This window comes from Myotis brandtii, unplaced genomic scaffold (assembly GCF_000412655.1).
Source record: "Myotis brandtii unplaced genomic scaffold, ASM41265v1 scaffold902, whole genome shotgun sequence".
Classification (NCBI taxonomy): Eukaryota; Metazoa; Chordata; class Mammalia; order Chiroptera; family Vespertilionidae; genus Myotis; species Myotis brandtii.
In genome coordinates, this window is record NW_005371709.1 from 1,730,605 (window position 1) to 1,743,294 (window position 12,690).

A 12,690-nucleotide genomic window follows, 5' to 3' on the forward strand; every position below is an offset into this window, starting at 1 on the left:
GATCAGGCTGGCACGCAGAGGCAGTGAGGGGTGATCAGGCCTGTAGGGGGGGCAGTTAGGGGTGACCAGGCGGGCAGGCAGATAGGCAGGTGAATGATTAGGAGCCAGCAGTCCAGGATTGTAAGAGGGATGTCTGGATGCAGTCGGACATCCCCCAAGGGGTCCCAGATTGGAGAGGGTGCAGGCTGGGCTGAGGGCCATCCCCTCTGCACGAATTTCATGCACCGGGCCTCTAGTGAAGCAATAAAGTCTTGAAGTAATTCAAGTATTGAAGTAATGATGGCTGAAAAGTTTCCAAAATTAATAACAGACAAAAAAACCATAGACCCAGGAAGCTCATAGCACCAAGTAGGATAAATACTATGAAAACTATGCCTAGAACAGTGATGGCGAACCTTTTGAGCTCGGTGTGTCAGCATTTTGAAAAACCCTAACTTAACTCTGGTGCCGTGTCACATATAGAATTTTTTGATATTTGCAACCATAGTAAAACAAAGATTTATATTTTTGATATTTATTTTATATATTTAAATGCCATTTAACAAAGAAAAATCAACCAAAAAAATGAGTTCGCGTGTCACCTCTGACACGCGTGTCATAGGTTCACCACCACTGTCCTAGAAATACCTGTAAACTACAGAAAACCAAAGAAAAATAGAAAACTTAAAGAAGTCAAGGGGAAAACAACACTTTACTTATAGGGGACAAGGATATGAAGTAATATCCTGCACCACTTAAAAGAGATATGTTCTGAGAAATGTGTCATTAGGCGATTTCATAATTATGTGAACATCACAGAGTGCACTTACACAAACTTAGATAGCATAGCCCACTACACACCTAGGTTATATGGTATATCCTATTGCTCCTAGACTACAAGTCCACACAGCATGTTACTGTACAAAACAACACAAGATTAAATCAAGCACAAGAGAAAATGATGCAATCAAGAGACTCAGTAAAAGCCCTGGCCAGTTAGCTCAGTTGGTAAAGAGTTGTCCCCATATGCCAAGGTTGCAGGTTTGATTCCCAGTCAGGGCACATACAAGAAGCAACCAATTAATGCATAAATGAGCGTAACAACAAATCTATGTCTGTCTGTCTGTTTGTCTGTCAGTCTGTCTCTATCACTCCCTTCCTCTGCTCAAATCAATTTTTTTAAGAAGAGAGAGAGACTTAGTAAACATGAGATGTGAGAGATCACTGCCAGAGTAACATAGCATACTGTTTTACAGAAAACTTTTTTTAATAAGTAGAAAGATTATACTCTAAAATAATAAAGTAGAATAGCAAATGCATAGATCAGTAACATAGTCATTTATTATCATTAAGTATTATTTACTGTATATAATGTGCTATACTTTTAGAAGATTGAGAGCAATAGGTTTGTTTATACCAGCATCACCACAAACAGGTGAGGTGCCATAATGTGCTATAATGTTACAACTTGCTAGGATGTCACTAAATAATAGGAATTTTTCAGCTCGTTAGTAATCTTATGTGACTACTATCGTATATGCATTTCATTGACTAAAATGTCATTATGTGGAGGATGACTGTATTTACTCATATTTTGGCCCTTTTCTGAGAATCATAAGACCAGAAAGCATCCCTTGAGATTACTAACAGGGCTAGATTTATTTTTCGGACATTTGCCTCATTTTGGAACCTGGATACTCTAGCTAGGTGGTAAGGGGTTACCATTAGGGGCTGCTTGTATCAGGAAGCCTTGTTCTGTAAGCATTTCTGGTAAATTGCTAGAAGAGCTCTCAGAAACAAAAAAGGTGTGTGTGAGGCGAATGTGGGGGTGTGCAAGAGGCAACCGATTAATGATGTTTGATCATTGATGTTTCTCTCTCTCCCTCTCTGTTCCTCTCTGAAATCACTAAAAAAATATATATATATTTTTTAAAAAGGTGTGTGTGTGAGGGACAGGGTGGACTGGAGGGACTTGATTCTTTAAGTTTCTGGGAGTTTGTTGTGATTTACTTTATCATTCTAAATTAATATTTACTTTTGTACCTAATTTTGTGTTTTGTACTTTTGATTCCTTTTTCTTAGAGGGTCCCACAATTTATTTAAGTTTCAGCCCCAAAACACATGGATCCACTCCTGCCCACACTTTAGGTACCATCACCTGCTACTACTCTGAGGTGCCCCCCTCAGAGACCACTCCGGTGGCTGGAGCTGCAGATGACTTTTCCACCCCTGCCCTTCTGTGCTTCCTGTAGAGCTCTCCTCAGCACTGTAAGGGTCAAGGAAGGGCCAGCTGTTTGAGCCTCTGCCAAAAGACAGTGTTTCTCCACATACACGGACAGGGCTCATGAGGAAGAACGACCTGGACTCAGGACCAAAAGTATGCAAGGCATTAGGAGAGAGAAAAGATCAAGAAAATGGGGCCCTTAGAAGAGCCCTTAAGCTTCAAGACCAATCTTTTGGCTAATTGTGGGTTGGATTATACAAGCAGTCATGATTTCATTAAATGTGTTTTTTTTTAACTTACTGATTTGAGAGAGAAACATCAATTTGTTGTTCCACTTATTTATGCATTCATTGGTTGATTCTTGTATGTGTCCTGACTGAGGATTGAGCCCATAGCAATGGTGTATCAGGACAGGGCTCTAACCAACTGAGCTAGCTACCTGGCCAGGGCCTCATTTAATGTCTTTTTTGAGCACCCATTATGTGCCTGTGAGATTGCCCACAACACTGACCTTTACTTGCACCATTTTTCAATGATAACATCTTTCAGAGCACCAACTCTTAGAAGTTCTTGAACCACAACCCTTTAATCAGCTGTATGGATTTTACAGGAGCTGGTTTAAGAAAGTCAAAGAAACATCTATATTCTGTATGATCTTTTTTTTTTTTGTAACAGTGTTCATTTTATATAAGCTTTACTTGCCCACAGTAGTTCTGAACACAAGAGAGGAGGGTTGACCCATTGCAAAGAAGATCAAGAATAATGGAGCCTCAGAAAGAAAACCTAATGGCAAGTGTGAAGAATGTACCCAGCAGGAAACCAGAGTGAGGGCCTTTGGAGGAGGGGCAAATACAATTTATAAAGCTTTAGAGAGACTCAAGTCAGCCTCTCCAGTGTTTGGCTTCAAGTGTCAGAATAGGTTTTATAGGTCAACAGGGTTCTAATGATTATCCAGGCTTTCCCCCCTTCAATGGGGAAGGCCCCAGTTTTATGGAATTACCTGCCCAGTCAGCAGGCTGGGTGTTAGAATTCGGAGCAGACTGGCCCCCTCCCTAAAAGCAGCAGGCGGCAAAATAGGTCCGGAAATTCCTGAGCATTGAGAAGCCAGCACTAATGCAATTACCTGAAATAAAAGAAGGGGTCAGATAGGAAGGGGCAAAGGTTTTTCCTTTTAAAGTAAAGAGCCAGGTAAACAAAACCAGCTGCTACTGGAGCCAAGGAACTCTCCTCATTAAATTTTTAAGAGGCTAATGATATAAGTGGCTAATTGTAGTACAATGCTGAAGACTGAATCTAGGGTCCTGGAGAAGGGGGAAGGGGAACCAGGGTTAAAACCTGGCTAGCAGACACAGAAAGGAGATGAGACCTGCCTCTGGCAGAGGCTCCCTAAATGAACAGAATGGAATTAGAGGAAGAGGAAGATGATTTGATGCGGGAGTCTCTAATGTTTCTGTCAGTATCCCAATGAGATAGGCTTGGGAATCTAGTTGGGGACAGTTTATATGTTCATAGGATAGCATCTGGAATAAGTTTTTTTAAATAACTAATTATAGGAAATTTTATGTGTTCACTATGAAAAGGTATACAGCAAAATATTAACAATGGATCTCTCTAGGTGTTGGGCTTATCAGTGGTTTTTCATTATTATATTTTAATGTTGTTTGTGTATATTTTCGAACTTGTCTATAATGAACCTTATTTCTTTTGCAATAAACAAATACAGGGCAAACTTTACTTAAGATGAAAGGTATTAAACTGGAAATAAAATTTAAAACTGAGGGCAAGAGAGTTGGTAAGTGGTTCCATTTACTTTGTATATTCTGCCATCTTTGCTACCTCCCCAGATGTGTGCTTGATGTGAACTGCTAATCTACAGGCCAGCAGAAGAAGGGGAGATGGTTGCTGGTATTGAGCGAGACAGACTATTTGTCCAAACAGAAAGGTTTCAACCTCATTGAATTTGGAATACTTCACAGAGAGGTTGTTTCCGTACAGTCTCTCTTGGCTTCAACTTTAGTTGAACAGCTCAGTCACTGTGGAGGGAACCTAAGAGATGCTGAAATTTCAAGATGTCTTGTAGGAGGAGTATGACTTGCCTAAAAGTATCAGTCTTAGTATTTCTAGAACCAACCATTGTGCCAGGGTTTATGTAGAAGATGTCAAAGTACCTCTAATTGATGGATTTCCTTTCTCTCTCCCTTCTTTCCTTCCCTCTATTCTTCCTTTCCTCTCTGATTTATTTAGTCTTCTGACATCTTTGTAGCCATTACTAAATTAATTAACTCTTGTAGAGAGACTGATTGGTAGCTAAGAGTTATATTTATCATCATAGTGAGAAAAGCAGAGAAAACAGAGAGAGTTGCCCCCAGGTCACTGGATAGTCAGTTGGAATTCAGTTCTGCTTTTACCTAGTCTTATTGAGAAATCACCATCTTCATCATTTTTAATAATTAATTCTACCAAATTGTTACCACAGGTTATCCCACCTCCTTCATATCCAAATATAAATTATATCCTGGGCCCATTACTACAGGTAGCCACTATCAGTGAACCAAAGCTCTGTAACAGGCAGGGATTTTTAAATAACCAATGATTATTGACATTGAATGCTTTGTTAGCAGTTTCTAAGGGGTTAAGTACAACAAGCTAAATGTTCAAGTGTTCCCAAAAAAGGGCTTAGGTATTTATCAGATTCATACATATGGTTAAATTATCCCCTCTTAAAAGTGATATTAAATTCTGGGAGACCAAAGTTCCTGTTTCCACAGTACATTATAAATGTGGGTTTAAGGTTGCAAATGAAAGTTGCTGAAACTTCTCAGCATACTATGGGGCTTCCTCTGACATCCAAATGTGAATTTGATTCAGACTGAGGTTATTAAAAAGACACCATGTTGGTCAGGTTGGGGATGGAAGGTATTCTTAGCGGGGTCAAAGGTAGAGGCAATGTCCAGGGTCATATTTGAGAAGCATTTTAGAGGGTGACTTACATCTCTGTTAACTTATTTTATTCTCTTGAAGAGCTCACCTACATCCATGGCTCCATTTATTACTTATAAACTGAAAAAGACACCCAGGTCATCATCACCTGTCATAACTCTCCTCTGTACCTCCTCTTTATTTCCCCAACTACCTGTTGCATATTCCCTCTTTGATATTCTCTGCATCCTTGATAGTTCAAACAGCATTGTTCATCTCCTTTGACAAACCTAAAACCTAGTCTGACTGGCCTGCATGTCCTTGACAGCAATATTCTCCAAAATATTCTCTCTCATAAGCTCGTGGTCATCACTGGCTCCCTTCCTCTTTTTCTTACACTCCACAGAAGTTTTATTTTATTAGTTCTTCCTTTACAGGCTCTCACTTTTACATCTTTCCGTGAACTCCCTTACTTAGACCCAAATCCCTTCTTACCTGCACTGTTGAGGTAAGATAACCTTGTCACACGCATTTCCTGCTTGGAGCTCTCCCCTGCTCCAATATAATTCACAGCCCCAGAAAAGCCTGAGATCAACTCAGAATGATTGAATCCAGCTTGTTAGGTTAAATGTGGGGCCAACAACAGGCTCTAAAAAGTTTAAGTCAAAGTTTTTATGGGCATTCTCCCCTTACATGTTAAATGAAGGAGGAATTGGACTATTTCTTGGGTCTAAGAAAATAGCTATTGAGTGAACAATAACAGGAAGCATATTTTAGACCCATGTTAGAAGAGCCTTTCATGGATTCAAGCTGTAGTATGGTGGAACAGTACTCATAGTATATGAAAGTGGGTTCCCTGTCCTACATAATCACTTTTCAGGGATGATGTAGCAAGCTAACACGCTTCAGACCACATGACCATAAAGGTCTTTTCAAGCTCCATAGTTTTACAACACTCCATCCCTCCCTCTGCCTCCCACCTACTGGGATTGTCTGTTCTTGCTGCTCCATACTTCCCCCATTCCAAATCCTACAGTGAATGAACATGCTCTCCTTCCCCAGACAGATGCTCCCCTGCTCACCCCATCCCATGGTGTTACAGTCTAGCTTACTGCCACCTTGGCTCTTAAGTAACCTGGAGGCTAGATTTGCATATTGAGTTCCTTTTATGTGCTAGATTCTGTGCCTAGCATTTTGATTTCTGATTTGATGGATACAGTAGCCCTGTAAAAATACTATAGTTTCTTGTTAAAACAATTTTAAAGAAGGAGAAACACAATAATCATATAAGTAATAAGTTGCAAAGCTGGGATTGAACTAAGGTTTTCTAACTCCAAGTTCTGTGTACTTGAGAAAAGAAACAAAAGGAAGGAGGGCAAGAGTGAAGAGCCCCTCAACCCTGGACTGGACCATGGGTTGTCTGGAATAGGAGGGTGTACATTGAAAAAGTACATCTGGCATTTTTTATCTCAATAAGTATTTAATTGTATGTGTTGCCAGCAACATTTATAAACTTTGATGTTTAAAATAGATACTGGAGCTAACAAAGAGAAAAGAGGAAACTATAATATATTTGATTAAAACATAAAAGAATATTTATTACAGTGCATTTTATCATATGCCTAGTCATCATGTAAAAAGCAACAACTATTCATGTTCTTCAGTATGTGTTAGATTAAAATTGCATGAATTATTTTTAATTTTAACACTATATTTTAATATGCCTGGCTTTCATGTCATATGCTGTGTAATCACAACTTTTTTAAAAAATCAGGGGTGCTAATAGTGAAGTACTAATAGGAGGTAATGGACATGCCTAGCACTCTGTGTTGCACATTATAAATGTTTATTGGACTTGAGCATCTGTACCAGGAATGAGGTGAAAGGTCATGTCATTGTTTTGTTTTATTCCCTAAAATAAGTAACCACAAAAATTTTCAAAAGCATGTACCCTATGATACAATTCTACTTTTAGAATTCTATACTCACAGTAATTTAATCAGTCCCATATTGTTTATGACCCCATCTTTCTGAGCTGAAAATTAGAGAAATTAGAAGACGAAAAAAACTCAAAAACCTAAGAGTTGTTGAGTTCCTACTGTGTGCAGACACTATAGGTTTATGTACTTAATTTTCAGTTAATACTGAGAAGTAGATATGTTCCCTCTCTTTTAAGAATAAGAAAACTAAGGCTGATAGAGGCCAACTGTCGTGTGCAAGATCACTTAGATAGGAAATACCTGATTTGGAATCTGAACTCGAATATCTCTGGCTCCCAAACCCATACTCTTTCCAACATACCAATGTTGGATTCTGTGGAAATGTCTGAGGTAGTGAAGGGGGCTGAATGGGTGGAGTTCATCTCCCACCTTCACTTCAACCAGAGCACCTGCTTTATAATTAAAGAAAGAATTAACCATTCTACTACATCATACATTAGTATGAGAATTTATAATTAAAAAATTTTCACATAGTTCAATAATGTGTACTAATAGGTTGATGTCACATTTAAAATGAAATAGTCTCTCATTAGCCATCAGCCAAGAAGACCTGAGTGGGTTGGAAAAGGCACCCAAGAGTCATAAGCATTGATTTAAATGGATTTAATTTGGAATTTTGCAAAGAGAGGGGTGGGGAGGTTTGAGATAATGAAAGTCACTTAATCCTGGGCCAGTCTCAGCTCCGACTTTGAATAAGAATTCACAAAGAGCGTACTCACAAAGCTGGATGCAACTGTTGGAGTCAAATGTTCACAGTGTAGTATCAGCACAACTTGATGTTTCACTGAAGCTACCTGACAAAACCTGGACACACCCACGAGTGCCTTCTCACTGTTTTAAGAGAGGGCTCCTGGACTTTAATCTATCTGACTCATTTATTTGTTTGTTTATTCATTCATTCACTATTCATTTACTTTGAAGATAGTAAGAGAAGGTTGACCACAAGAAATTTTGCCCAGGGAGGTGAACTGGAGATGAAACCTTGAAGACTCACTCACTACACTAAATCACATTATTGTGGTTGGTGTTTGTTTTCTTATTTATAAGTGTGGAAACCTATAAAAATGTTTGAGTATTCTTTCAAACCTCACATACTTTTATTACTTTAAGGTATGGGTAGGGATGATATGGAATGACTGTTAAATTACATTCCCTAGTGGGGGGAATGTAACCTTTTCTCCATTACCCTTTTCTCCATTTCTCCATTCTCCATTGTTTTATGGATTCCTGTCTATTTCTATAGAGTAAGCAATGAAGTTTCTTGTGACAAAGGTTGAAAAAAATCACATTATTAGCCCACAAATGGAGATGAAAGGAGACTAGACTTTGGGTGGTAAACCCACAATGCAATATACAGATGATATATTATAGAATTGTACACTCAAAGCCTATAAAATTGTATTAACCAATGACACCCCAATGAATTAAATACAATCTAAAAAGAAGAAAAAGTAAAAAGTGTATTCTTTATTTGGAAAGTACCCAGGATCAAACTTTTTAGGATATAAGAACCCAAGTGAACCCTGGACGGTTTCTTCAGGCAACAGACACCTCTGACTAGAGAAGTGTATGTAGTCTTCTGCTCAAGATTTTATCTGATTCTTATTTTATTTTTATTCCAGTTGCTACATTGATGGCCGAGTTGTCAAGGTGATGGACTTCCTGAAAACTCGCCTGTTAGATACACTCTCTGACCAGATTAGGAAAATTCAGAAAGTGAGTAAAAGTCCCCTGGGAAGAAGAGGAATCAGTTTGGGGATGAGGCAAGGAAAAGGTCAATGGGGCCCAGCTGAATGGCAGCACTGTGGGAATCAGAGTAGAAAAATAGTTAGTCCGGGTTTGCATGGTCCAGAGCCCCCCCTCACAGTTGACGATTGTTTATTGTTTTTCAAATGGAGAAGGGTTTGAATGTGATATACCAAGGTTCAATAACAAATATTTTGTAATAGTTTGCTTCTAAATTGTGAGTTTCTTAAGGATAGGTTTACTTTATATTCTTTTTTAAATGCAGGGGTTTATTTGGGGTTAGGTAAAGAAGAGGATGATTACATTTATTAAGTGAAATTTTGATCTGGGGAACTGGCAATTTTGAGCCATATTTACACTACTTCTAAATGTCTTAAAACCAGCCAAGTAACATCTTACTTTTGTAGAGATGTGAGGAAAACCATATTATATTCAGCAATTGCATGTAGGTCCTATTAACAAGACACCTTTGGTCAATAGTTCTCAAACTTGAGTACAGTTAAATCACTAGAGCTTGCTCAGGAAGTTATTCTGACCTAGTATGTGTGGAGTGGATCACAGACATCTCTATATTTAATAGTTTTCCATTAAGTGATTTTACCCAATGCAGATCACATTTTGAAATACACTGGATTAGTTAATTCTGAACCATGGAGATCTTATGTCTACAATTTCCACCTGTCTCTACAAAATGGTGATTTCACATCTTTTGTTGCCTAGTGGAGTCCTTTTCCAGGGAATGGGGACCTTTTGAACACTTAACTATCTCTTGATCAGATTAAACAAATCTTTGCAGAATAATAGCAACAGATAGGCCCCCATTAATATGGGATGAATAAATAAGTGAATGTACAAGTGAATGAAATGGTTCGTGTATTAAATTAGCTGTGGAATAAAATCCTATGTAGAACAATTGTAGAAAAGTACTTTTGATTCACTAAAGTGGAAGTCTGTACCCTTTTTTTGCATTCATACTAATGTCATACATAGAATTACAAATATCATTTTGAGTCTCCTTGTTATCAAAGACTGGGAAGCCTCAGGACTTCTGGACTTTTGCACCCAAGTCTGATCTGTCTCAGGATCAGGTGCATTGGCCAGCACTTATCTGTCACTGCCTTCTACTAGGCAAAGCCTAGGAGAAATAAATGACTTGAAATATCTCTGTCAGTGTTTGGCATTCATTTAGTTTTTAATATTGAAATATTTAACATTTGCTGAGCACTTAGCAAGTACCAGGCAAAGTACCAGGTGCTGGAATACAAAATGGAATAAGGCATGGTGTCTACCCTTGAGGAATTCACACTTCTAAGGTTTAATACTTACTTTAAGCAGGTTTAGAAACATATTACTTAATATGTACAGTGTCAACCTATTCTTTCTTTTTTTTTTTTAAGGATTTCATTCCCAGGGTAGCCTTTCTTCCCCTAGCATATCACAGGTCATGTGGTTTAGACCCCCTCACCTTTCATATCGATAGTCATGACCTCCTCTGACCTTTGCTCCTCTGGCTTTTGCTTTGGCCCTGTTGAAGACATGGTTGGATTTTTTCCATGGTGGGACGGTGGGAGATGGGACATTGGAAACCCAAGAAGAGAACCTGCATCACAAATAAACTTTGCCACACCACAATCTCTGGTGCATAGATCCTTAGAATGCTTTCCTTGCAATCCTGTGGAAGAGCCTAATTTCCACCAACAACATTTGTCTTTGCTCAAGTCAAAATATAAATGGAAAGCCCCACATGAATCTGACCCCTGGAGCTTTGAACATAACAACCCAGCTGATAGTACAATGTCAACCTTTTGAATACTACAGTTTTCTAAGCATATTGTGCTTATGTGGAGGGGGAAATTTTATCTCATTTATTTATTTATTTGTTCTTCCATTCAATATATATTTATTGAGTGCTTACTGTGTTCCAGGCACTATTCCAAGTGTTTGTATTACAGCAGCGTACAAGATAGATAACTCCCTGTATTTTTTACCTTTTGGTTTTGACCTGATCACAGTGGAAGTAAAATGATTCAGTGGTATCATGGTATTGACTGTGAAGGTTTTAGCTGTGCCCATATAATTTTTAAAGTAGAACAAAAAGCTCTAAGTCAGAACTAAGACAAAGGTGTTGGAATTAGGTTCTTTCCTTTCTCCTCACAACCCATTACTCTCCACCACTGCATACTCCTTAACCATCATGGAATGTTCAAAGACTGAAATTAATAAGCTAAGTTCACCTCCTGATTTGTGAAGGCAAGGCCAGAGAAACTTAAGGACAAAAGGCTCAAACTGCACATTTGAGATTCAGACCTTTGAAAACATGTCTGATGGACTTGGGCAAAGTACAGTGTCAGAAAGAAATAGTGGAGCCTCTAAGACAGTGGTTCTCAACCTTCTGGCCCTTTAAATACAGTTCCTCATGTTGTGACCCCCAACCATAAAATTATTTTCATTGCTACTTCATAACTGTAATTTTGCTACTGTTATGAATCGTAATGTAAATATCTGATATGCAGGATGGTCTTAGGCGACCCCTGTGAAAGGGTCGTTCGACCGCCAAAGGGGTCTCAACCCACAGGTTGAAAACCGCTGCTCTAAGGGAAATGACCTACATACAGAAGAGATGGCTTGTCTTTGCTGCACGATGCCTGAAGCTTCCACTGGATGACTCAAAGGCTGTCAACAAGAAGCATCAGAAGGGCTTGTTGACTCCTGAGTGTGGCAGTTAGTTGATGCCAGCTACTGACCAGCACCTTTGTGGGACTCATAACAGGAATACCTTCATATGAACTCTTGATGTAGTGGCTTTCTCCCAAGGTTCTAAAGTCCAATAGATGCCCAAGAGAGAGCTAGGTGGAAATGGCATCACCTTTTCTAATCTACCCTGAGAAGTCACCAAGACTGATGGAAATTCAAGGGCAAAGGAAATAAACTCCTCTTGATGGGGGAGTGGCAAGATTCTGAAAGAGCAGATTCTAGAACCAGAAATATTTTTGCAGTTATTTTTTGAAAATACTGTCAGCCAAAGTTCCATCCTCCCTGTTTCATTTAGTAGCCTTCAGTCATTTCCCTCATTAGTTTTCTTCTTCCAACTCTCTCTTACAAAACTCCTGTAGATATTGTCTTAAATGGGTATCTGCTGGGGGTGCGACTGGATCGCAGATTCTCTGAGACTTGACTCACAGGACAGACTCTTCATTGGCTCCAATGTCAGGGCCTTCAGGATGAGTCTCTCTCAGTACAGCCCAGGATGTGCTAGATACTGCCCTGCCCTGGGTAGATGAGAGCTGGGAGAAGATCAGAGAAGGGTCACCAAGCTTTGCCAGTTGAAATGTTGCTTTTCAGTTCCTGAATTCCCCCGTTGGGTAGGAAGGGGTATGGGAAGTTAGAGTTCAAAGTGAAGACTGGGGCAGAGTGGCCAACTTCTTTCTTGTAAGCCCCAAAACCAGTTCAGAGATGAGCCAAGTAGGATTTTAATATGTATATACCTGAAGCCCTCACCCAAAAGCTATAAATGATATCTTTGTGTGTGTTTTTCTGTACTTTGGGAACTTCAGAGAAGTCCTAATAACACCTCCCCCACGCTGATATCCCCAGGCCCACAGTGATAGAAAAGGGCATATTTCTTTTTTTTATTATTATTATTAAATCTTTATTGTTCAGATTACATTTGTTCCTCTTTTTTTCCCCCCCATAACTCCCCTCCTCCCAGTTCCCGCCCCACCCTCCGCCCTCACTCCCCACCCACTGTCCTCATCCATAGGTGCACGATTTTTGTCCAGTCTCTTCCCGCATCTCCCATTCCCCTTTCCCCGCCAAGAATAG

General features: G+C 39.3%; 1 protein-coding gene across 1 annotated transcript in view; it reads left to right on the forward strand.

Annotated features, from left to right (window-relative positions):
• The window catches only part of HPSE2 (heparanase 2 (inactive)), a 530,799-nt gene that overhangs the window by 393,116 nt on the left and 124,993 nt on the right, over positions 1 to 12,690 (forward strand). The window contains exon 7 of the mRNA XM_005885371.2: positions 8,745 to 8,838. Within this exon, the coding sequence (XP_005885433.1) occupies positions 8,745 to 8,838 (94 nt within the window). The remainder of the gene's footprint in view (positions 1 to 8,744; positions 8,839 to 12,690) is intronic.